The sequence below is a fragment of the Silurus aristotelis genome, assembly GCF_946808225.1.
Source record: "Silurus aristotelis genome assembly, chromosome: 8".
NCBI lineage: Eukaryota > Metazoa > Chordata > Actinopteri > Siluriformes > Siluridae > Silurus > Silurus aristotelis.
Window position 1 is genome coordinate 8,492,649 of NC_139581.1, and position 26,271 is coordinate 8,518,919.

The 26,271-nt window shown below is 35.6% G+C and overlaps 2 protein-coding genes across 2 annotated transcripts in view; one reads left to right on the forward strand and one right to left on the reverse strand.

Annotated features, from left to right (window-relative positions):
• LOC310729533 (NACHT, LRR and PYD domains-containing protein 3-like) overlaps positions 1-26,271 on the reverse strand; it is a 191,808-nt gene that overhangs the window by 122,189 nt on the left and 43,348 nt on the right. The gene's annotated exons all lie outside the window — the stretch shown is intronic.
• Positions 6,112-24,873, forward strand: ptbp2b (polypyrimidine tract binding protein 2b). The gene is made up of 14 exons (XM_083547687.1): positions 6,112-6,248; positions 9,189-9,219; positions 9,375-9,435; positions 10,454-10,626; positions 11,005-11,148; positions 13,536-13,697; positions 13,818-13,928; positions 14,597-14,795; positions 16,715-16,830; positions 21,042-21,075; positions 21,593-21,685; positions 21,908-22,124; positions 22,291-22,368; positions 22,835-24,873. The coding sequence occupies exons 1-14, from the start codon at positions 6,241-6,243 to the stop codon at positions 22,962-22,964; spliced, it is 1,557 nt and encodes a 518-aa protein (XP_083403813.1). The 5' UTR covers positions 6,112-6,240; the 3' UTR covers positions 22,965-24,873.

The following is a 26,271-nucleotide window of genomic DNA, read 5'->3' on the forward strand; positions in this document are numbered from 1 at the left end:
AATTCTGTAGCTGTGCCACACACTCTGACACCATTTTATCTCTCCTCTTCAACCTCTAGCCCAATTGGCCTGATAGTTCCACCGAACCCTGGGCCATTTTCTATGTAAATACATAACAGACTGAAATCTAACTAAGCAAAAAGGATTTCAAGATGATAAAAATTACTGACTCAAAAATAAGAAACTATGTAATGTGTATGATGTGTAAGTCCCTCCTTAACCCTGAATGCAGTCAGATAAATAACACATCAGACTGTTTCTTTTGCGTTGTTCTGGACTACAAGGATAATGTTAGGTATAAATGTTTGGAAGTCTCACACAATGCTCCCTCTGTAAATATAAGACATTCTGGGAAAAACCCATTGGTTATTGCTGTGGCTGAAAACTGGAAAAGTATGTTTTCAGTAACGAAAAAATATATTTTTTGGAAAGGCAAAACAGCCATAAAATGAATTGGGTTAACTGTGATTAGATGTCAAAATGCCATCCCAACATCATCAGACTAGCCATGCTGCACAGATTATTCCACAGTGTGACTTATTGTGATCTATTCACATGAACAAAACTTCATAGTTAGAGTAGCTGAACGCTGCATTGTTTTGGAGAAACCATCTTGAAATACCGTTTTCTTAGTGCGATTAATTATTGTTCTGTTCTGTATTTGGAGAACAAAATCAAACCACAAAACTGTATGTGATACAGCAGATAATATAGATTTAAACAAGCTTGTAAATGTATAAATATTGGTGTTTTATAGATGAAAAAAATTTTGCCATAAACTTCCATTTCTTGTAACCAAAGAAGAAAACATTGGACACCAATCATCTCTGTTCATCGTAAGAGGAAATATCTTCTTTTTTTTTTTTTTTTTGTCTAAATCATTCCATTAATGACTATAGTTCAAATTACTGCACGGTTTTTGAACAAACACTATAGGGTAAATATCAAAAACAAATATATGAAGTGTAACAGAATGCGTTTGTATTAAGCATGAAACAATGAGCAAATAAAATAATGTGCGTCTGCTTATAATATTTTCTAAGGATTACCGGGGAATAGGCAATTGCTGCAATGTAGAGAGCAGAGCTTTAAAATGATGTAAATGGCAGAACATAATTGTATCATAATGAATAATAATTAGAATAGTAATTCACCGCATCAGCAGTGAGTAGGCTGTTAGTCTTGGATGAACAACAATTGGTTTCATATTGAGCTCTTCAAATCTCTTTACTGTGTTTTTTCAAAGGTCTAAATGGCTTTAGCACCTTCAGACATCAGTTAATGACTGACATACTGGATTTCAAATCGTGTTTTAGGACCATCAAGTGTGGCATCAATGAATATCTCAAGAGTTAAACACCAGAAACTCAGACAAGGGCATTTTGTTTTAATTGTAAGAAAAACAGCCTAAAACCCATCATTTTACCATCGCACATTTTGCTGCTATTTCTAAGCCATTAGTAACATTGTTAACTAAGATTTATTTATATTTCTATGGCTTTACTTTTAAATTTAAACTTTACATATCTTTCTTTAATTATACCTGTTTAACCCCAGGATTTGAAATCTTGATTGATTTTGTCAAGTCAAGTCGAGTCAAGTTTATTTGTATAGTGCTTTTCACAACAGACACTGTCTCAAAGCAGCTTTACAGAAATCAACAGTTAAGGTGAATGATGTGCATTTATTCCTGATGAGCAGCCATGGTGACTGTGGCAAGGAAAAACTCCCTTAGATGTTATGAGGAAGAAACCTTGAGAGGAACCAGACTCAAAAGGGGAACCCATCCTCATTTTGTCAATGTCAAATCTGATCTGAGGTTGGACGGTGGATTATACTGCATTAATTCACAGGTTTTTTAATGTAATGTGCTAAATATATTATTTTTATAGTATCAGCTCAATTACGTGGACTTGTGACTGAATTAAATTATTTATTAAAATTTAAGGCAAATACCGTATTTTCCGCTACTTTTTTCCCATGTTTTGAACCTCGTGGCTTAAACAACGAAGTAGCTAATTTATGATTTTTTTCCTGGGTTTTTCCCGGTTTTACAAACTTCAAGCCAAAAAACTCCCTAGATAAGCTCCCTAGAAAGCTAGATAAACTCCCAAGAGAAATAGTTGTGAAAGGAAGGAGGAAGACAGTGAACAATGACTTTCTTGGTCGGCTACTGTTTAGATACAAGCCGTTGTAATGCGTTGAGTCAGGGTGAAGGGAGAGCTCGCTTCTGGCATGCTATTCCCAAAATACCACTATTTGTAAAATTCAGGTGCGGCTTATATTTGGTGATCTTAATAGTCCGGAAATTACGGTATGCTTTAAAATTAACCAGAGGAAAAGGTTCTAAAGCTAAGAATATACAGTGTATATTCCTACAAAGGGCAGTTAACAATAAGAAATCAACTGGGAGGTTGTTCCTTACATTTCAGCGCATAATTAGGTGGAAACTTGATTCAGAATATAACTCTCTTACAAACTGTGTTGTTTTTTTGTGAAATCCTTTATTGGTGAGAACATATTTCTTCATTACCTCCTGGAGTTGATAATAAGACATTTCCCTCATCATTAATGTGCATGTTCTGTATGTTTTATTTACTGTAAGTGTTGCTGTATTTCTAACCTGTACATTTTATAGTTATTTCTATAAGATAGGATGGATAAATATTCATTGCGCAACCATAACATATCTTATTTTCTATCATAATGATTCAAAGAAGACATTGTGTCCTAGCTTTTTGCTGCTGTTGATCTTCTGCTGGATTGAGTTCTCAACAATCCAATTGAGAAGATGGGCAGTAGATAATGCCCACATTTATCTTAATAAGCTATTATCAGGTAGCCCTTGCCCACTGCACTTGACTCTCGTGAGGAAAAAATCCCAGCATTCAGTTTGTATCTTCATTATCCTCACACATACAACAGCACTGTTCTTATTTACTGTCAGTGCATTTACTCTCATTGGTGAGGAATAGTGCCACATGGTCTTAGTGACATTTTTAGAAAGTGTCTGGAAAGCTCTCTGTCACAAGCGATTATATAAGAGATTTTAACAGGCTACACTTTCAAAAAGCAGTGAGGACATGTCTCCCTAGCATAAAATACACCTAGCATTAAAGTAACACTTCATTATTTCCTCACAATATAATGATTCAGACCACCTTCATTGATTTGTAGAAAGGCTGTTTATTATTTATCCATTACAGCAAGGTAAGGCAAGCAAATTAGATTTATGTAAATGCACTTATTCTAATATGTTACTGTTTCTATGGTAACGGCTTATATGGTGACTTGTTTTGTAAGGAGAGGCTTATTCTAGAGGATTTTGGAATGAGTCTCCAGTGCCAACACTTGTGCATCAGTCAGCATTTACCTGAAACCTGGAAGGTTGCTGTACTAGATATCCTAACTATGTGTCTCTATGTAATAGTTACTTATAATATCTATCTGACAGTTTATACCTGCCATCTGCACTGTTATTTTTATTTATTATTATTATTATTTTTTTTAACTGTAGCAGTAGACCCAACATCAGTGGAAAAGGCACCACAGCTGTGATCTATTTGTGTGGTGAATCATTCTCATCACCCCATTAACATGGACATGGCACGGACGTAGTATCCTACTGCTGTGAATGTAGATGCATGGCTAAATAGCTTAGAGCTGTTCATTAGTACCTTTGTGTATTTGACACAACAACCTTCTTTCATATAGGGTCTGTGTGTGTGTGTGTGTGTGTGTGTGTGTGTGTGTGTGTGTGTGTGTGTGTGTGTGTGTGTGTCAGTGTTGCCAGATTCGTGGTTTTCCCATAAAACTAAGTTGACCCACCAACTGGCACTGCATGTAGGATTGTAACACAAAACACTGTCTGCATCTTTATTTTTATTATCTTTATAAAGGGGTGGCTTCATAGCATGTTTAAACTGCCACTGCTGGGCCCTTGAGCAAGGCCCTTAACTCTCAACTGCTCAGTTGTATGAAGAAGATAATTGTAAGTCACTCCAGTAAAATCGTCTGGCAAATGCCACAAATGTGTCTTAGTGTATAGCGGTTGTTACTCATGCTTTACCTTCACATAGTGGTTTCTTAAGAATTCAAATGGTTTTATATATATATATATATATATATATATATATATATATATATATATATATATATATATATATATATATAAATATATAAATATATATATATATATATATATATATATATATATATATATATATATATATATATATATATATATATATATATAAAAAACCTCCCAATATCATTTTAACCCAAAACCTTTTTCAAACCCAAGACCCTTTCAAACCCAAGTCTATTTTAAAGCCAAGATTCTTACAAACCTAATACTTTTTCAGAACCCAAGAGTCTTTATACCCAATACTCTTTCAAACCCAATAAATCCCAAGATCCTTTTTAACCCAAGACTCTTTTAACCCAAGATCTTTTTTAACTCAAGACTCTTTTAAACCCAAGACTCTTTTAAACCCAAGACTCTTTTAAACTAGCTCCTTATTCTTTGGATATTTGTAATATATTGATTACATTTATTTTAATTAAATAATATAATAATATATATTGTACCCTCATTTAAATTACCTTGACCTGACAGTTACTAAAAATACCAACATATTAAAAAAGTGTATTGGGGCATAATACAGTACATCACAATAGTGATCATTATTAATATCATTATCTTGTCCAGCCCAAAATAAAATAGTGGCTATTATGTTACTTCCTACATACTAAATAACAGAGGAAGGCAAAGCATCCTTTGCAAAATGTATTTGTCAACAAAATGTATTTTGTGTGTGACTTTACTCTGAGCTGTCCTAATGAAAAAGATGAGGACAACATCACTGCTGTGCTATGCCTATGTGTGGATTGTGCACTGGTGGTTTACTCTAAAACCGAAACAAATTCTGTGCATGCTTAGGTATACTTCGCCAGTAGTACGAATGACTTGTGATGATGCAAATTAAATGCCCATATATTAATGATACCCTATGAATGATTCTGGCATTTGGGCATGCCTGCATTTGTTTATCACATGTTCGTATTCGGTTACTTCGGTTAAGCTTTTGTATTGCGGTATTTAAAACAAATATCCAAATTATCAAAATAAAGGAACCAATTACTGGTTAATGGGATATACAATTATATACAGTGTTTTAGGAAAACTGTGGTGTGGCACCTAATTTGGTATAAATACCTAATTTAATTATCTGCATTTTATCAATATATATTGTAATCAATATATTACAAATATCCAAAGAAGAAGGAACTAGTTTTTGGGTTTAAAAGAGTCATGGGTTTAAAAGGATCTAGGGATTTATTGGGTTTAAAAGAGTATTGGGTTTATAGAGTCTTGGCTTTAAAAGAGTGATGGCTTTAAAAGAGTCTTGGGTGTAAAAAGGTCTTGAGATTTATTGGGTTTGAAAGAATCTCTGGTTTAAAGAGTCTTGAGTTTTAAAGAGTATTTCGTTTAAAAGAGTCTTGGGTTAAAAAGAATGTTGAGATTTATTGGGTTTAAAAGAGACTTGGGTTTATATGAATCTTGGGTGTAAAAGAGTAATGGTTTTGAAAAATTATTGGGATTTCTTGGGTTTAAAATGTGTATTAGGTGTAAAAGAGTAATGGCTTTGTTAGACTCGGGATTTCTAGGGTTTAAAAAAGTATTAGGTGTAAAGAAGTAATGGGTTTAAAATAGTCTTAGGATTTCTTGGGTTTAAAAGAGTATTAGGTGTAAAAGAGTAATGGCTTTGTTAGAGTCTTGGGATTTCTTGGGTTTAAAAGAGTATAAGGTGTAAAGAAGTAATGGGTTTAAAAGAGTCTTTGGTTTTCTTGGGTTTAAAAGAGTATTAGGTGTAAAAGAGTAATGGCTTTGTTAGAGTTTTGGGATTTCTTGGGTTTAAAAGAGTATAAGGTGTAAAGAAGTAATGGGTTTAAAAGAGTCTTGGGTTTTCTTGGGTTTAAAAGAGTATTAGGTATAAAAGAGTGATGGGTTTAAAAGGTTTTCTTGGGTTTGGAAAAGCAGAATTAGACATTATTGGGAATGTGGATTTTACCCCTGACCTGGCAACCCGAGGCTCTGCACGACATGTGCACACACACACACACACACACACAAATACACAGTAATAGACAAGCTGCAGCCTCGCCTCCATTTTGCGTGTAATTTTTTTTTACCATCATCCAGTTTTAAAGGTGGAAAACAGTCTCCTTTTCCCTGCAATGGACGGGTGAGTGCGAAATGTTGGTGGAAACGTTGGAAAAAAAACGCTTTCCGCTTTTTGGTTAAAAAAAGATATAAAGACAGAAATGAAGATAGCATTCGCCTTAGCTTAGCTCAGCTCGTGCTAATAGCTAGCACCAAATAGGCTTTGCTAGCATTTAGCCGCATTTTATTGTGTTACTGGATTCAAGATACAATCCTGTTTCCGTTACAAAACCCTTACTAACACGAGCAAGACATTTTATTATAATATATTTGATGTATATCGGTTAAATCAGACCGGAATATGCGACTCCCATAAAATCATTTCAGTATTGCTATTGATTAGTTACGCCTCAATGGGGTTCTTTGTTAGAAACCGGCTTCACTGTGAAGAACCTAAACGTGATATAACCAATAATATTCTCAAATATGAATAAAAATGAGATAAATCCTAAATCCCAGAGTATGCTGTTGTTCTGTTTGTGATGTTAAAATAATAGTTAAATCCCAGCTGACATCCTGATCAACCATAGAACCGTATTGTTATTGCACTGTCCATGTATTTTCCTCATTCATGCATTGATCTACTCAGTCCATCATGTGGCAGCAGTTCAGTACATACAACCATGTACAGGTCAAGATCTTCTGTTCATGTTCTAGAATTTGCACGAAAAGGCACAATTTGCATTAATTTCGAATCCCCAGCAAAACCTAATCCCTAGTACTCAAAATGTACTACAATACAGCAAAAACCCGGGGTCATTTTATGAGGATAATGTCGATTCTGCTTTTGATGCATGCAGATGGTGCAGCTGTGGCTACAGTGAAAGGAGACTCGTTGAATTGTGTTAATTGGGTTTCTTGCTGGCATTCAATCTCGCTGCATTAGATACTTGTTTGTGATTCGGTGTTGGGTTGTACTGCGTCTCAGTACGATATTGATGGTTTTTATAGCCGTGGCATCGTAGTGATGCTATTAAGAGGTGGATCGATTAAGCTAGGACACCACTGAAGGCCTAGGTGTGAAATGCCTGGCTTGCCCCTGATCTCGGAGTACAGTTTTTGGAGAAACTCGGATGGTTGGTTGTAGGGCGGCTGCTATCGATTATTTAGTAATCGCGAATTTTAACGATTATTTCGTCAAATAATTTTTTTTGATTTAATTAATGTTTATTTGTATAGCGCTTTTAACAATGAACATTGTCTCAAAGCAACTTTACACAGATAACGCTGTATGGGTCTCTTTAAAATGAACAAGTAATTTGTTTCCTTTTCAGAAAAATGTACATTTTTATTGCTGAATTTGCATACAAGAATATCGGTGAAAACTAAACCCATTTAATTGGCGTGTTGCATCAAAGTGCAAATACAGTGCATTCAAAAAGTCAGGAAAATATTCGTTAAATGAAACTCATTGTTATTCTCACTCATGTATTTATTTATTAAATCTCGCACAGTATCAAGATGTAGTTTTCTTGTGGCCGGAAAAAACGCTTGAAATTTTCCATGCACTAAATCCGTGTATTTATCGCCAGCTTTAAAAACGTGCTCCACTGCCTGATCTACACAGCCACGACAGAGGGACTTTTTAAATGCACTGTATATAAGGGCTGCGTCTAACGATTATTTTGGTAATTGATTACTCCGACGATTATTTTTCTTTTCTTTCAATTCATTGGGTACACAATTTTTTATTTTTTTAAATTAGATCTATTGCTTATTATAACTATATAAAACTCTATTTCAGGGTATTTATGTATAAAAGTGTATTTAAAAAATGCAAAAGCTACACAGTGAGTTTAACTATCATTAATTTAGACATTATAAAGCTCATAGTAGCTGCTTGTTGAGGAGTTTCTTTTTGTAAAAAAGACAACAAAAAAACCCACCATCTGAGTCTGTAAAGCAATTTCTGTAAATCAACATTTATATTATATATATTTATATATTTATATTTTTCAGATGGCAAGTTGACACCTAGATAATATAATTAGTTTCTATAATAATTAAATGATTTATGCATAATTTATACACCATTTGAAAACAAGCATTTGAATGTATAGTAAAGCCGCAGTAAATTACGTTTGAAAACAGATAAAACAGATAAGTTACTGTTGTAGGAGAAAAATGCTTTAAAAAGAGAATAAAACAGAGAAATGCAGGAAGCTAACAGGCTTAATAAAAAATTTTTAAAAGGGAAAGAAATGGTGTACAAATGCATAGGCATTTGCAAAAATCACAACAGTGAGTAAAAATGTAATATAAAGTCCATCACTATGTTGCGAGCGAGGCGATTGCGCAACCTGATGCTCGCAAGTCGATTAACCCTGTACTGTCCGCCATTTTCAAGCGGCCTTAAATTGAGCAGCCCAGCTAATTGATAATGGCATTTGTTGACAACCAATTTCATTATCGAATAGTTAAATAGTTAAAAATAATTTCATATTTCTTTCTTTATGTTTTAGTTTGAAATGATCCCAAACTTTCAGACACTTTCTTTGGTCCGTTCCTTCATTTTTTTATTTTTTATTTTCCAGCGTCTTGTGTTACCTGTCCAGCGTGCTCCAGAGTTTAGCGGGTGGTGTGACAGTAATAATGGTCCGTAGGAAACACAATGTTCCGCGTGTAGTTAAATGGACTAAATAAAGCATCGCGGCAAATCATTTTGTAATAATTTTTGTAATACCTTGAGTTACTCAAGGAATCTTTTCAGCCCTATTTAGATGTTCCAAACATCTTGAAGAATTAACCACACTTACCACACTGAACAACCATAGTGATCAGAAAAGCATTTTAAAACAGAAGTAGTTCCTATCAGGATTTTGATGCCTGCCAGCCCAGAATGAGAATCTGAGACTACACTGGGCACAGTCACTAAAAACTGGACAGATGAATATGATATAACTGCTGGTGATATGATATAACTGCTGGTGTTTACATAAACATAAATTTTGTTTTTCCTCAGCATCGCTAGTGATGTTGCAGTAGGTGTAAAGGTAAGCTACTGTAATCATTTTAATGAGTATGTCAAAGGTACATAGTGTAACGTTTAATGGATTTAATATTAGATTTACAGTAAAATATAATGTAATTATTTATTTATTTTTTTAATAACACCTCATTGAAGTTGGCCTTTTGATTTTCTTTTCAGAGAAGTTCAGATGATCTGCTTTCTGGCAGTCTTTACAGTAGTCCGAACACTTCAGTTAAGGGTAAGTAAAAAAAAAAAAAAATACAAATTAAATAAATAAATCCACAATAAGTTTAATGCAGGGATTACCAGAAGGACATAATGCCCATTCCTTCCTTACATCCTTCATTCATTCACTCCCTCGATGTGTGGGATTGGCACGATTTTCTCCTTTTTAGAGGCATACTTGAAGCTGGACAAAAAACACTAAAGAATCCATAACGTTAGCATTAGCCGCTGTGGATTCTTTAGCGTTTTAATTATTTCTTTCTTTCTCTTTTTAAACCCCTCGCATTGTTGTGTATGTTTTCAAGTTGATAAGATATATATATAAAATATCACATAAAATCACTCAAAGTGTGAGCCGTAAACTAAACAAAATTGCGGTCCACCACTTAATACGTTCCTGAGAGAACTCCGATTTTAACTGTCCTGTCGGAACTCAGAACCCGTCTCTGAGCAGACACATTACGGGTGGATTCTTTGTTTCAGTTAATTATAAAATTAAAATTCAGTTAAGTTACCAATGTAGCACTCTTAACGTAATAAAATGAAATAGACCTTAAAAGCCAATGAAAAATCTTCAGTCTTGGATGAGGAAAAAGCAAAAACTTCTGTCCGGCACGTAAAAAGGCTTGCATTAAGCCCTGTACTGAGAAATTTTGGTACAAATACGTGCATCGTTACACCCCTAACATCTAGAGTGTATGTAAAAATGACATTCATGACATATCTTGGGTACATTGGATATATTTAAAAGTTACACTGACTAGACAGCATTTTATTGTTGGAGGCTTCCTTTAAAGCATGATATACATTTTTTATATCTTGTTGGTGTCAGACTTTTGAGTCGCTGTTTCTAATTTGTCGGCTGTAACAAATTAGCATATGATTACAATGAACTACTGAAGACATAAACACTGATGGACCACTTTATAAAATGTGTGAAAGCCAGAAGTTTAGAATTACATTCAGTGTGTGTTTAAAGCCTCGAATTAAACGAAATGATGACCTACCTGAATTTGTGCTTCATTTTTCAGCTAATGGAAGTGACAGCAAAAAACTGAGAGTGGAAGACAGCATGGACAACCCACCCTCCAGAGTTATTCACATCCGTAAACTTCCAAACGAGGTTTCTGAGACTGAAGTCATCGCCTTGGGCCTGCCCTTTGGGAAAGTCACCAATATCCTGATGCTGAAAGGCAAAAATCAGGTGTGAGAACAGAATAAAAAGAAAATAATAGTTGCTTTTTTTTATTAGTATTTTTAGAACAGGTTTCAGAAGATTCACAATGTTTTTTTTGCCAGTTACTTAAATTTATGTATGTTGTAATATGGTGATTAAATTGTCTAAAATAATAATAAAAAGCTAAGCTATTATAGTGCAATTTATTTGTAAAACAATCTGTTTAACTATCTGTGTTTTGGAAGCTATTAAAGGTTGCTTACGTCTCCTTCCAACTAGATGGAGGCAATATTATTTTAAATTACAATCGGTCTACTGAAAATAGTAAAACAGGGAATATTTATTTATTGTAACCAAATGTTCTTTCACTCTGTATACTTACTATTACATGTTTATCATCCACAGGCTTTTTTGGAGCTTGGAACTGAGGAAGCAGCTATAACCATGGTGAACTACTACTCGGCTGTGACCCCTCAAGTGCGAAATGTTCCTGTGTGTATCCAGTTTTCCAACCACAAAGAGCTCAAAACCGACAGCGCACTCAATCAGGTTAGCAAATCATTCATTACACCGTGCTGCTGCTTCGTCAAATTGAGATCCAAAATTCTTGCTGCAAAAGAACACAAGGTTTCACATCTGGGAATGTTAACAAAACTGTATGCTGGACGACTTTTCCATTCCACGCTTGCATACGCCTCAGACCTAAAAACAAACAAACAAACAATGAAATCAAATAAATGATTAGTTCCTCATAACATAAACAAATAAGGCATTTAAACGCATTAAACAATTTAACCACTTGACTTCTATTTCACCCCAATCTTCTTACTCTATTACAACTGGCCAAATGCAAATGAATCTGCTTCATGGAACCAAGCCTGCTTGAAAATGGTGAATAGCATCAAGTATGAGGAACAGAATGAGAGGGTGGGTTTGCCCTTTTGTTTCTAGGAAAAACACATAGAAGAACTGCTAATTAAGAATTGCACACACTGACTATGCTTCATCTTTTTTTTTGTTCATTTTGTGATCTCTTTTCTGACCTCCCACTCACATGAGACTGAAAATGGCTCGGATCTGAAAGCACGCCGCTTGTTTTTACTTAGTCAGGCTTGAAAATAGTTGTTTTATTTCTTTTCACCTTGCTAGTACCCACAATTGATTGGAGTTTCCTTATTAAGCAAATGCTAGTGTTAAGCTCTTAAGCCTTTAATGTAAATCAAATTAAAAAGACATTTCAGGATGTCTTTTGAGTGGTTTCAGTTGATTTAATTTTTTTTCCCCCTCCCTCTAAGACCCCCTTTTTATCTGCAATCTTAATGTCTCTTGATCTGAATTTAAGCATGACCCAATATGGTATATAGCAAGACTCCTTTGTTACTCTGTATGATACTTTAATAAACTTTAACAATCACATTAATGAGTGTGATTGCAAAATACAGTGTGATACTTAAAAGTAACATCATGTGATAAAGACTGTAATGAGGCAGTGTTCAAAATAGCTTTTGTCTTTTAGTCTGCAGAAAACTGACCTGGCAACATTGAGTTGTTTTTGATGTCTGCTCAGATCATAGCCCTTTCAGAGCCACTGTATAGTATTCGAAAATTTTTATTTATTTATTTAAAGGTATATTGACAACTGCATGTACTTTTAGAGTTGTGTTTTTATTTTTATTCATTTTTATTCGTTTTTTTGCTTTGTCCTTTATGGCACTGTGGCTGCCAAATTGCGCTGTTTAAGCCAGGGGTGCGCACAAACGTTTGCAGCCGATCAAACTAACCAGTGTGCAACAAAGGTGTACTGGACTAAAATATTGACTGCATGCATACCTATTGCTAAACCCATGGTGGTGTCTGTATCTGTGGCTATATAAATGGAAGGAGTTGTTGTGGCCTGTTACACTGTATGTAAAGTGCATAGTGTACACATTACCTGGTATCATACGTTTGCAACCTAGAGAAAAGGTGTTGATTTATTCATTCATAGAGACTTTAAAGCATTTTGTACATCATTTCGGATAAGGGTGTCTGCTAAATGCCGTAAATGTAAACTGCCTCATTACAGTAGAAAAATACTGGGACAAATAAGCTGTTAAGGACACAGCTGTAGCAGTCCTACTTACTAAATAAAAAATTTAAGCTAATTCTAAGCTTCACATGTTGAACAGCAGTAGAAACACATATTAAATTCTTGTCGGTCAGCACTTAAGATATTGGACAGGGTTGTGATTTTAAAGCCCAGAATTGCCATTCTTCTACCGCTGGGGCATTGAGAAGCTTGAGTTATTTAAGTGAGATTAATGTCAGTGAGTTGCTCTGGATTGCTGTCCTGATATCGTTTTGTCAGGTTAAAACCTATTATCCAAAGCCTGTAGTGCTGAATTATCACTGGTCATGTGTATACTTTTTTTAGTTTGTGTTTAGTACATTCATGTGGAAAATATTCAAAGTTAGTGATAAATATCAAACAACACAATGCGATATAAAATATGCAATTTAAATAAATAATGTTAAGAACAAATGTAATGTAGTAAAACAAAATCAGGGAAATAAAACATAAGCACTGATATAATTTTAAAGCTCTTGACAAAACCGGATGCCTGATGTGCTGTTGTGACTTAACGGTTGCACAAATGTTGCTTACTGTTCCATAAGGAGCATGATCAGTTTAGTTGGGGACATAAAAAATGCATGGGAAGGATATCTTGGATCCAGTAGGCTGTCTGCATACATCTTCTTATGTTTGTTTTTTTCACATGGTTATATTTCATTTTTGTAAACTGTGGTGTTCAGAAGGGACTGAGAACTAAGCCTTTCATTTTACATTCTGTCTCTTATTTCCTGTGTGTGTGTGTGTGAGAATAATGGGTATGGGCTCAAATTTGATTTTGTTTTTGCATTGTTTGCTATTTTATTGGTCCTCTCGACGTTGTCAGCGTGCTCAGGCCGTTCTGCAGGCAGTGTGTGCCGTTCAAGAGGGAGGTTCTCCAAGCTCAGACTCCGCAGGAGAGAGTGTATTAATACCTCCGCCAAGTCCAGTCTTGCGCATCATCATCGATAACATGTTCTACCCGGTAACTCTAGACGTCCTGCAGCAGGTCAGAGCTTTTTCACAAGCATCTCAACAATGCAATTTTTTGTTTGTTTGTGTTATTTTAAAGATGTTTATCCAGGACTGAATAAACACTGACTTGACTTGTGCATCCCTTCACTTTTAGATCTTCTCCAAGTTTGGGACAGTGATGAAGATAATCACATTCACCAAAAATAATCAATTCCAAGCGCTGCTGCAATTCAGTGATCCTGTAAATGCTCAACAGGCCAAATTGGTGAGTGGGCTGATGTGACAAAGACAATCCTATTGTGAAATAAGTATGCATTAATATAATTAACATAATTCATTGATCATACCATCACCTATAACAATGACCATTCATAGTTAAGGAATCAGACCATTGCTTTAAATCAAGTGGATGTTTTAAACAAGGCATTGGTACCTCGGAGAGGCCTGAGTTAAGTAACAGTATTTTATGATTTGTGACCCCTTTTGCAGTGGCGACATAGAAGCCACCTGAAAGTATGTTTTTTTTCGCCGTTGCAGCTAAAACTGCAGACAGACTAAACAGCAGTATAATTTACCCAGCTAGAAAGCTGATCCACTAAAACTTAAGGATTTAGGGCAGGAAAGGTGTTTTGTATCGCATAGTTGTTGCTTTACGTCATGCCAGCTTTATTTAGGTATTTTTATGAGCCAAATGGTCTTGTGAACCAGTGGACACTAAATGGGCTGAGCTGTGTGTCTTTGAGCTATAAACAAATTGGGGAGATGCTTATCAAATAGCCACCACACTGGACTTTTGTTTGATACTGTTGCTTTGTGTGAATAAATCGCTAAGGTATTTTAAGACTATAAAAAAAAACGTTGCTCTTTGTTTGCCTATTTAACTAGCTTGTTTAGAGATAATGTGCTCTACCACCTCTTTGTCGTTGTCTTAAGTCTTTGGATGGACAGAACATCTATAACTCTTGCTGCACACTGCGGATCGACTTCTCCAAACTGGTCAACTTAAATGTGAAGTACAACAACGATAAAAGTCGAGATTACACAAGACCCGAGCTGCCTGCAGCAGACGGCCAGCCTTCTGTAGATCCATCGATGGCCGCTGCACTTGGCAAGGACTCCACATCCCTTCTTGGTAAAACTTGTGCACTCACCCAGTGTAAAGCTGTGAACCTTGTTTACTGAGCGCAAATATCAACCTATATAATCAGAATTGGACATCCAAAAAAAAGTTCTTCCAAAAAACAAACCAAAAATTTATTTTTTTTAAAAGTAATTAATTCTGGTTAGCATAAAATATAGCATAAGTGAAGGTCTATAAAAATTTAGATTTTTCAGCTCCAGATAGAAGTGTCACATGAAATATATGCCGAGACTTGCCTGGGAAATGTCACCCGTCTGCAGTATTTAAAAAGAAAATCCAAGCATGTCTAATAACTGCATAAATGTCCTGCCTTTTTACTTTAACTCCACAGTTGTAGCTTTTATAGATTTATAGATAGTGAAGATTTTGTAAAGGGTATAGTGTTAATGATGGGATAGAATCAAATGAAGGATCCCAAAAATCTTATAGGTTTATATATTTAATGTGTGTGTGAGTGTTGGAGTAAGGGGTTGCATACAAATAATTGAAAACAAAAAATTATTTAACAAGTTATTATTATTAGCTAAGTGTACATTTTATTCATATGTTAAAATAAATTAATTATACAATTTCTATACTAATTTGTAATAAAAAATTATGCAGTAACATTCCCGATTTTTAAATATACGCTTTTTGGCTAAAGTTACATCAAACTACATCTAGTAAAATATTTAATAAAAAGGTAAAAAAAAAAATGGTAAATACAGGACGAATAAAGAACCATGGATCAAACAAACAGAAGCACCAATTGAAAAACGCCTAAATAAAACGTCAAAATGTTTTATTTATTATTCCTAAACAAAAATTTCTTTGTGGAGATTCAGTTAAAGAGCCATTAATCATTATGCAACATCTATGAATGTGGTATTTTTGTGTTGGGAGAAACTTCAAATTGGTATTCATCTTGGGTCATGAAAACGAGTCCAGAACACTTAAAAGCAGCACAGTAAAGATTCTCTTACTTCTCTTTCTCTTAGCTCACACTTGTATACAGTCTTTATATATATATATATATATATATATATATATATATATATATATATATATATATATATATATATATATATATATATATATATATACATACATACATACATACATACACCCGCAGGCTCAAGGTTGTGTCTTTGGTTGTAGAGTTACAAGTTTGTAAATTATATATATTATATATTTTAGTCTCAGTTTTAAATAATGTAATGTTTTTATTTATTTTTTTTTACAAAGGTCAATCAAGTGCAATTCTGTATCTGTTTTAGATAATTGATGGAAATATGTATTTTGGCACACCCTGTGCAAATAAGGGGATTTAGCACAGCTTAATTATGGCAAAGCCATATATATATATATATGAGATATAGATAATGCTGATTTATTTTTATTTTTTTAACATTGATTTGAACAAAATGTGTAGCACTTTAGAGGAAAACCAAAAACGTTATCTACTTTTCCCCCACTGTTTGAAATTTGTGTTTTGTATTATATCAAATAATTATTTTGTGTTGAAATTGTTTTGTTTATAGTGTGCATCATTAAAAAAAAAAAGTTTTTTGCATAACGAAAAATTATTGAAGGGAATGGGTTATATAGTAGAATAGAATTGCTTGTGGGCCGGTTCTGTATGAGCGAGCATCTGAAACATTTACACATCTGAAGCATGTAGTAAAAAGCTGATGTGTCTATATGTTCCTCAGTTCTGATTAGTCTGACTGAAAGAGTCACGCTGAATACAGTTTGGTCAGAGAGGTCGCTGGGAATGAGTGTTAGATTTTTGATTGAACTCTTTCATTCTATCTCTCTTTCTTTTTGTTTTTTACTATTTGCTTCCTCTCTTTGATTCTTTTTTTTTTTTTGCCTCTTACCTCTGTCTTTATCTCGCTTTTATTCTCTCTCTCTCCCTCCCCCTCCTCCAGGGTCGATCAGTCCTCTAAGTGCAGCAGCAGCGGCGGCGGCAGCAGCTGGGAGAGTGGCTCTGTCAGGACACTCAGCGGCTGGTGCAGTGCTGCTGGCCAGCAATCTCAATGATGAGGTCAGTTTATCCCACCCAACACACCCACACACATCCTCTCTCGTATACACACACACACACACACACACACACACACACACCTCTACCTGCTATCACCTCTACTGGCTATTCTCAGTCATGTGTTCAGTCAGGCCTTCAGCAGTCTCTGGTACTACACTCTCTGTGTTCAGTCATCATCTGCCAAGAATCATATATATTTTTTTTTAGTTCACTGGATCTTCTAAGATTTTTCAGCATCATGTTCATCATGTGGTTTTAAGAAAACATGTATATGGCTCAGAAATATACATTAACTGCAATATATGAAAAAATGCTCACATTATACTCTAAAAAACAAAACACTGAGTTTTATATTGGCCTTGTGTTTAACTGTATGACCCTTATTGTACATAATGCAACTGAGCAACACCGTTTGTATCTGAGAATTCATTATACATCCCTTTTATACAGTATACAAGCAAATGAACCTGTAACTGTAATTATCTTCTAGTTTATCTCTAATTTCATCTCCAATCTTTTTTGCAAGACATTCAATGATGTCTATACAGAGCGATGACCAATTATCTGCTGAACAAGAAATTAATTTCAGCTTCAGGATAGCTGCTGCTGGAGGAAGGCCACTTTAAGTAGCACAGAATAGTGAAAGCTTCAGCGGCACTATACATTTAACGCAATCCTTAATTTATTTATAGCAACTGCTTTTAGTTTCAATTACAAATTTGTTTATATTTTGGGAGGTAGACCCATTTAATTTCATTAAGGAAATATATTTAAAGTAGTACTAACAAAAATAGTAACCTCCTAGGCGGATAACATTGTTTAGAATTCCTCAAAGAGATGGCAAAAGTGAGATTAAATAAAAAAAAAGTCTGCCATTTTTTTAATGTTCACAGTATGAGAACTTGTGTGTTTAAGTTAATAATCTGCTGAGAATGACAGCGGGGGTCATTCAGAATCAAAGCTAGACATTAAGGGAAAAGAAAAGGGATCGGGCAGCGGGTGGAATGCTGTGACCGACAGAGAGGCTTTTTAAATCCGTGATTTGAAAAAGTCAACAGGTGAGGTAAACGTCCGATATTATACCATGACTAATCCTGAAACCGTGACAGCATAACAGCCCTGCTGTCTTAGCATCATTATCCTTGTCCCTCCACTACCAAAAAAATAAGGGGTTAAACCTTAAAGCTTAGTTAATACTTTTGGCTAACATACATACAAATATATATACATACATACATATACATTCACATATACATACATATATACAAATATAACCATCATATGACATGCCTATTTTTGTTCTGTGACATTTTGAAGGGCAGTTGTTTGTGTCCAACTGTTGTATTATTTTCATTTGACCTATTGCAGGTTATGCAATATTGACATTATGCCTATTGAGTTGAACTTGATGTTGAAAGATGATAGAATGTCCTGCGTCCTCATAAGTGCATTTGTCTGTGGTGTCACTGCTCACAAACCAAATGGTTTCTTAAACAGTTGCTCAACTACAGCCAAATTGTATTGGATATAATATTGACTCCAGTGATTAATGATGACAGAATGCTGCGCAATTATGACATGGAGGAAAAGGTGCCGCAAATATCAACCGAGAAGCTACTCAGTCTGCAAGCTGATTTACTGTCATTAAAGATCATGGCAGAAATCAATATTACAGGTTTTTTGCATTTTAGAGGTTTTAAGAAAAACAGTTGTGTTTTGAGATGATGGACACTTTTTTTTTTTTTTTTTTTCTCCAAGTGAGCTTGTTAGATTACATTGGATTAAAATTGCAATTGAGCAGAGTACAGGTGCAGAGGCCATGAAATATACCCCATAACAATGTGTAAAATAGCAAGCTGCATAAAGTGTGTGGCAAAAAGGAGTTACGATGGTTAATATTAATAAATAAATAAAAAACTGTTAATAGAATAGAAAGAATAAAGTGTATATGAAATGATGTGTACACAAGTTCAGTGATATGGACTACAGTATTAGAAGACAATTCAGTGAATTTAGCAAAGGTGCAAAGTGGAATGGAAGTAGGTATTTTGTGAAAATCCAAAGACCCGTGCACATCAGAGATTCAATTAATGCTGTCACAAAATTCACATGTAGGTCTGGATGACTAATGAGTAAGCCAGTGGCAAGAAAAAGCTCCCAGAGATGACCTAACTTAAGCAAGAAACCTTGAGAGGAACCAGACTCAGTCCTCTTCTGCATGACCCTGGAATTATAGATTATTACATTATGCAGTCAGACAAAGAAAAAGCAAGCAGTACTTAAATGTATTGGAAGGAAGTGGAATTTAGGCAGAGACATTGTCTAGCAAATATTTTGAGACATGACTGCATTCAGATATTTACTCTGCGTGTATCTCATCATGGAAGCATGTGATAAAAGGATTATATTTATTAGGGTAGAAGTGATATGCAAAAAAAACCCGCATGCACAACGTAAGCACACCATTGTTGGCTTTTAGATATAAGAATTAGTGTTTGCAGGGTTGATTAAATACAGCAATTTTGATGCGTTTTGTTAAAGAGGTATTAATTGTGTAAAACTCAAGTAACGGTGACTTGGTATCTATCCAACTTCCAACTTATTTATCTGTGTGAAGCTGCTTTTCTGCTAAAAGCGCTATGAAAATAAAAGTGAATTGAAATTAAATTAAATCTATTCAGTAACTTTTAAGGTAAAACTCAGATATGTACAACAGCATTGTTATACTCTGGATACAGTGCAAAAAGTTATCAATTGAGCTGTCAGCACCTTTTTTGGGTGAAAAGGGTTGTTAGTTGGTATTTGCGGCACTTTCCTCTTTCGGGTGTAGTTTCTTATTGGTCACCTGATGTGCATTGAGCAGTTTGTAGATTCACCACCATCCTCAGTGAGTTGTTTTGAAGACATTTCAGTATATTTACAGTTAGCGTAATATTTTCGGTTGTAAACAAAGTGCTAGATGTGTTTTGCACATAAATATACTGAAAGCATTTCTTGATCAATTTCTCGTCAAAATGGAGGGTCTCTCTGTGCATTCTGTACAAGTTTTGACCACTGTGCCTGTCTGTCTCTCTCTCTCTCTCTCTCTCTCTCTCTCTCTCTCTCTCTCTCTCTCTCTCTCTCTCTTTCTGTCTCTCATATCTTTTCTATTGGTCTATTGCTCTTTCTGCTGCTCTGTCTTGAAGTAATATCTAACTGTCTTTTCTCTCTAAGCTGTAACTCCTCTCTCCTTCTCCTGACGTTCCACTGCCTCTCTCTAAGTTATTCAGAGTTGGTATGAAATGTGGTAGCTCCACCCCACACCTCATCTTTCTTTCAATCTGTCTCTTGCTCTCTCTCTCAAATTCTCTTTGTATTTCTCTGTAGAGTCTCCCAGTAATATGTTTCTTCCCCCCCCCCCCCCCATCATGTTTTTATTTTCCCGAACACTCCTGTGGGTCTGTGGTTTTTTAAACATGACATGACGTTTCTATTTGATACCCATAACTCTGCAAGGTGGTTTTCATGCCCATTTCCTGCATGGCCATATCACAAAAAAAAAAAAAAAAAAAAAAAGTTCTGCATTGCTTTAGATTCAAAGCTACCTGTATTTCATACTTACCTAAAACTTCAGCCTCTTGGTCTGCTCTGTTGTCTGCATGCCCGCTCACTTTTCCCATTCCTGGGTAAGGCTACAACAGAAGTGCCTTAACTCACGTTTGGTCTTTGGAGCATACATTTGGCAGTGTACAGTGTAAATGTACAGTGATGTTTGGAAGCCAAAAAAAAAAACACACAGAGGAAAGAATAGAGAACCCTGCCATTTTTGACCTGCATTTCCTGTGTACTGACCTGTATATTATTTTTGTCCTCCCCTTTAAATCCATTTTATTTATTGCTTTTACCCTTCCCCTCTTATGCCTCCTCCCATCCCCCTTTCTCCTCTCCAACTTCTTTTCTTCTCCACCTCCTGTTTCTCCCCAATCCCCTGTCCCATTCCTGTTCATGCTCTGCGCCTGAACAAAACACACAAAAAAATTTAAACCAAACCAAAACAAATGTTCCTCCTCGGACCAACCCCGCCCCAATTAACTTCCCTGACCCATGCTTCATGGTCACCTCACCATCGTGCGGGAAACCACCCTTCGTTATGGATGATCTGTTCATCTTCGCTCTACCTCGACTCTTCTCTCTTCCTGTCTTACGCTGCTTGCTCTTCTCTCCTTCTAAAGATGGTTACGCCCCAAAGTCTCTTTACCCTCTTCGGTATGTTATTGTTGGCAATCTACCTCCTTTATTTTGATTTATTTAATTTAATTAATTTTTTTATTATTATTTTTTTTAAAGCTTACATTTTCAGTTTGTCAGTTTAAAATTGAGTTAATATAACATCTGTAAATCAGGACACCTTTTAATTTACGAGTAAAATTTTTTTGTTCACATTTTAATCAGGTCTATTTTGGCCTTTTTGAAGTCTGTCTCTATCTTGCTCTCTGTCTCTTCTCATGTACAGCTTATTGTAATGCATGGTTGATGATTTTGCATGTAGGCTTTTGTTTTTTAACTTTTCCACATCACATAGCTCCTCTATATGGGAGGGTGTATCTGAATATTTATTTCTGTACTCTGTAAAACACTCTGTGCTATAGATTGTTTCTATTTAAGATGCCATCTTCGTGTCCAGGCTTCGGTCTGTAAAGCACTAACTTGTCCTTCATGGTTCACTCCTGTCTTCCGGCATGTCGTTTTCTTCCTACTCCATCTGCCTCCCGTCTAACTGAAGGTGTGTATGGAGATGTTCAACGAGTCAAAATCCTCTACAACAAGAAGGACAGCGCCCTCATCCAGATGACAGACGGAAATCAGGCGCAGTTGGGTAGGGCCAAATTACTGCAAGGGGGTCCAGAAGGCTGAGCTGATTACTGACAGATTTGATGATGTTATAATAAAAAAAAAATATTATCCTAGAAAGTCTGTATTTAGGCTTAAGGCACCTTGAGCCACTAATCAAAAGAATTTGCAAGATGGTGTCCTTAAATCTAGTTCTTACTTTGGTTTATTTTTGCGATTATGACTTTTGTTTTCGGTTTTGTTCTAGCTATGAGCCACTTGAATGGGCAGAAGATGTTTGGCAAGATCATCCGTGTGACCCTTTCCAAACACCAGACAGTGCAGCTTCCTCGAGAAGGCTTGGATGACCAGGGCCTCACTAAAGACTTCATCAATTCACCCCTACACCGTTTTAAAAAGCCCGGCTCAAAGAATTTCCAGAACATATTTCCTCCTTCAGCCACGTTGCACCTCTCCAACATCCCGTGAGTAGAACAGCAGAAGCAGGCAAAGCACATGCTTAACTAGTTTAGAGCTACTTAGTTAGTTTGGAGCAGATGTCTAGGGTGTTCTGGAATTGACACGCTCCTTCTGTTTTGTGCAATGTCCATTGATGTTGAGCCAAGCATGAACATTTGTGTGTTTCCACAGCGACAAGGTGAATGAAGAGGACCTGAGACTACTTTTCTCCAACTCTGGAGGCACTGTGAAGGCCTTTAAATTCTTTCAGTAAGAACTTCACTGCATACATGTAACTGCTAAACCACTCATAACTTAAAAAAAAAAAAAGTCAGATTTATCTGAATATACTATCTAGCCAAAAGTGTGTGGACACCCATTCCATTTTTAATCTGTTACATAAACAGCCACGTATCTAGCGTTCCACTAGATTTTAGAGGTTTTAGAGAACCCATTTAGCCACAATAGCATTAGTGAGGTCATATGAGACCAGGTGGCCATATGGCAGGTGGTTCTACCCCAGATAACAGCATGAATCACACAGATACTATATGTTAAGTGTAATTAGGAGTAGGGCTCCTCTTACAATCTGTACATGGCCTGAACTCTTGTACATGTATGCCAAGTGTATGGAATTTAATACAATATATTCAGATATGCAGAGCAAGGCCGATTATGCATGTTTCTGCAAGTTTGTTTCTGATTTGTCTGTTTGCGTCTTTGTTTTTCACACAAGAGATCGCAAGATGGCTCTGCTCCAGATGTCAACTGTGGAGGAGGCCATCCAAGCACTGATCGACCTTCACAGCTACGATATGGGCCGTGGTCATCGCCTCAGAGTCTCCTTTTCCAAATCCACCATCTGATCAGGCAGTGTAGCCTGCACCCTTTTCTCATCCCCTACTTCCTCTGGAGTGTTGAGCAACATTAGATCAGTCATTCCTGAAGACCGTATTAAAAACATGCTCCATTGCTCCATTTTTTTTTCCTCAGTAATTTTCCTCCCACAGCAAAATGTGCCTTACTTTTACAAAACAGGATAATCTCACCCCACCACATTTTTCTCTACAGGTGATCTAGAAGTGTAGGCACATTTCTTTGTTTGTGGTAAGGTTTTTTTTTTTTTTCCACACACCACTTTGCCCTGCTGTTCTGTAGGATTTTAAATGTGGTAATTTATCTTTTGCAAACCCACATCGGAGCATTTTAAGGCCTGCTTTTTATAGGCTTGCTTTTCGTGTCAGCCAAAAATCGCTCAGTTATGAATCACCTGAATGTGAGTGGCATGATTTGATAAACAGCCACCTGTTGGCACACATTTCTGTTTGTATATTTGTTCGATCTGACAGTTTTAATGCAGTATAAAAAATGACTGCCGGCGACCCTTTACACACGTGCGCAATTATTTTTTATTATTATTTTTTTTTAAATGACTTCTGGCAGTAGTGAGGTCCAGCTGCGTACAGTGGCATACAACTGATCAAGTTCCATTCAGGGTCATCTTCAGTGATGATTACAGACAGCAGACAAGTCTGTTGGTTTAGATAGGGATATTTGTAATCAGATGATCACTATGAACGCCATAACCAGCTCTAACAATGCAACTTGCCCTTAAAATTAACTTTTTAATTAAAGAGCATGGAGGGATGCCATCCCTTTGTTTCTGATCTATGCTTGTTTTCTGAAGATAAGTTTTATTAAGATAATGAACCAAACGCTTAGGTTTGTAGATGCGATTGGGTTAAAAGAGCACATCTAAAGATGGAACGTTTTAAATAATAAGGAACAATTATACATTTGACTAATTTTACCTTGCAAACACTTTGCTAATTAGCTTGTTAAGTGTACCGCTACCCGATTAACAACGAGTTGATTAAAATATAAATACATGAAAAACGTTCCAAGATACAAAAAAGCAGTGCCGCTTAGTTTCGGGCTAAGACGACCAGTAGATCAGTTCCATCTGAGATCATGGCTTGTACCCACGCAGACCTAGCACTTGCACTGGACACCCACTCTTGTTAAGGTTTTGAAAACAAAAAGAATTCTCAAATAAAATCTTCATGAAAGATTTAATTTTGATGTATTTGTGTGAATTGTGGTAATCATATGGTCCTTGAAAAAAATTATTTTCAAACATTTTGTTTGACTGAATTTAACTGCGCCTCAGTTCTTTACATTTTTCAGGGGGAGGGGGAGGGGGCATTTGAGCTCTATTCGAAATGGTTTGATTTACATGCATTCATTTTGGGATTTTCTCAACCAGCTTCTTATCAGAGCTCTTCACTGCTTTTCCTAAATTCTTTGAAAATTAGTTAAAAATGACAAAATATACAAAGCTGTTCATCCTTTGGAGTGGTAGAGTAGCTCAACCATTAGGACCAAAGCTGCCGTGCCTTTTTTTAGTCGACCCCACCTCCTGCATGATATCTGGCTATTTCATTTAAAAGTTAAATTTAAACTAATAATAGAAAGAAATGTATCAGCCAATAAAAAACATGTGAATTCTTCATAAAATTTTTTTTTTTTTCTTCGAACTGGGGAGGTAATTTGTAAACTTAATTTACGTTATAAGTATAAAGAATCTGTGGTCTAAGGTTAAAAATCATGGAAGGGCTGTGTATATTTTCTACATAGGATTTACATCTGTACAAATTTCAGTGTGATTTGGAAGTGGTGCGATTAAAATTCTTTTTGTCTACCAGGCTCATGCTGTATGCCCCCTGTGTGCTTTCTGCTTCTGTAGCATGCTCAATAAACTCCTATCACTCTGTATTCACCTCTTTGACTCTCTGCTGTCTCTCTCTCTCTCTCTTTATCTATCTCTCTCCTTTTCCTTTTCTCTTTGCTCATGCTGGGTGACATAGGCAGGCTTTCATTTATTTATTTCTAATCGATTGAAACTTTACTAGGCTAGTAAATTGTAGTACAGAGAGGTCACTGGATGGCAATGGCAGTACAGTAAACGTGCAGTTTATGGATTTTAAGAGATTTTAATTGATTTTATAGGTACTTTATTTTTTTATTATTAAATGTTTGTAAAATATCGCCCTACTTACGGTTTTCACTCAAACATTTTCCTCATCTCTGGTTTAAATACTTCCATGGAATTTCAATATAATACAATACAATTTCAACTACAGCTTTATTTAACTACAGACCATTTAACAAATATGACAAATAGCATTTTTCCCCCTCATTTTTCTCATAACATTTTCTAATTCATACCTATGAGCAGTTTATCCCCAGTATCTTCATTTTACATCATTCATTTCATTAATTTTTGTCTGTTCATCTATTTGTTTAAACAGTTGGTATATGTTTTGTATTGTCTGTAAAATGATGAACCACAACCATTTTTATAATATAAAAATGTACTGCCTGTATTAGTGAAATTTAAAAGAAAGTTAATGTTGGATTATAAGTGCTGGTTTGAAATCTATAAGGGTTAAATGTTCTATAGTGATCCCTTTCTAAATGATTACACAGTTTTTGATCTCTGTGTATATAATCTGACATACATTTGGCATCGCAAAACAAGCCTATCCATTTTATGGTTTTACTGTACATCTGGGATGAAAATGGACTTCTTCCTGTTTTAATGCAGTTGGGCTGAAAAGTTCAAATCCTTGAGGCAGCTGCTTAAGTTCAGTAATAAAGTACATGGCCTTGGTTACTTTTCCCCAGAGCTCAATTCACACTTCTGTCTGTTCTCTCTCAGGCCATTTTGCTCCAACTGCCTGTTGCTGAGAGTGGTGATTGATTGCTCTGTCTGCTCATGGTTCAGCTCGTCCTCTCGCTGGTCGGGAAGTCGCTAAACGTCGGGAGTTTCAGCTCAAGTGTTCAATTATTTCCTCAGTGTATAAATAAAGTTGGGGAATTCTTAACAGTACAGTAATCCAACCGATGTATAGGTCTATATTAAAATCAAAATGAAACTTTTCCTTTTTTTATACCACTGCTCTAATGTTGAGGGAAGTGTATAGCTTCTAGTTTAGTGTTGGGCATAACGCCTTTAACTCAGAATACATTGTTTACACCATTTGTGCATGTAAATTCTCATAATAGACTGATTAAAAATGAAATATACAAATTAGAAATGTCAGTCTTCAAACAATTTAAGGTAGTTTGAGGAAAGTATTTTATTTTTTAATGTAAACTGATAACTATAGA

Excerpts from the sequence above, each read along its gene's own strand:
- ptbp2b (XM_083547687.1), top strand. Across the intron at positions 9,436-10,453 it reads TCCGAACACTTCAGTTAAGG|CTAATGGAAGTGACAGCAAA; the intron begins GTAAGTAAAAAA and ends TTCATTTTTCAG. Across the intron at positions 16,831-21,041 it reads CCAGCAATCTCAATGATGAG|ATGGTTACGCCCCAAAGTCT; the intron begins GTCAGTTTATCC and ends CTCCTTCTAAAG.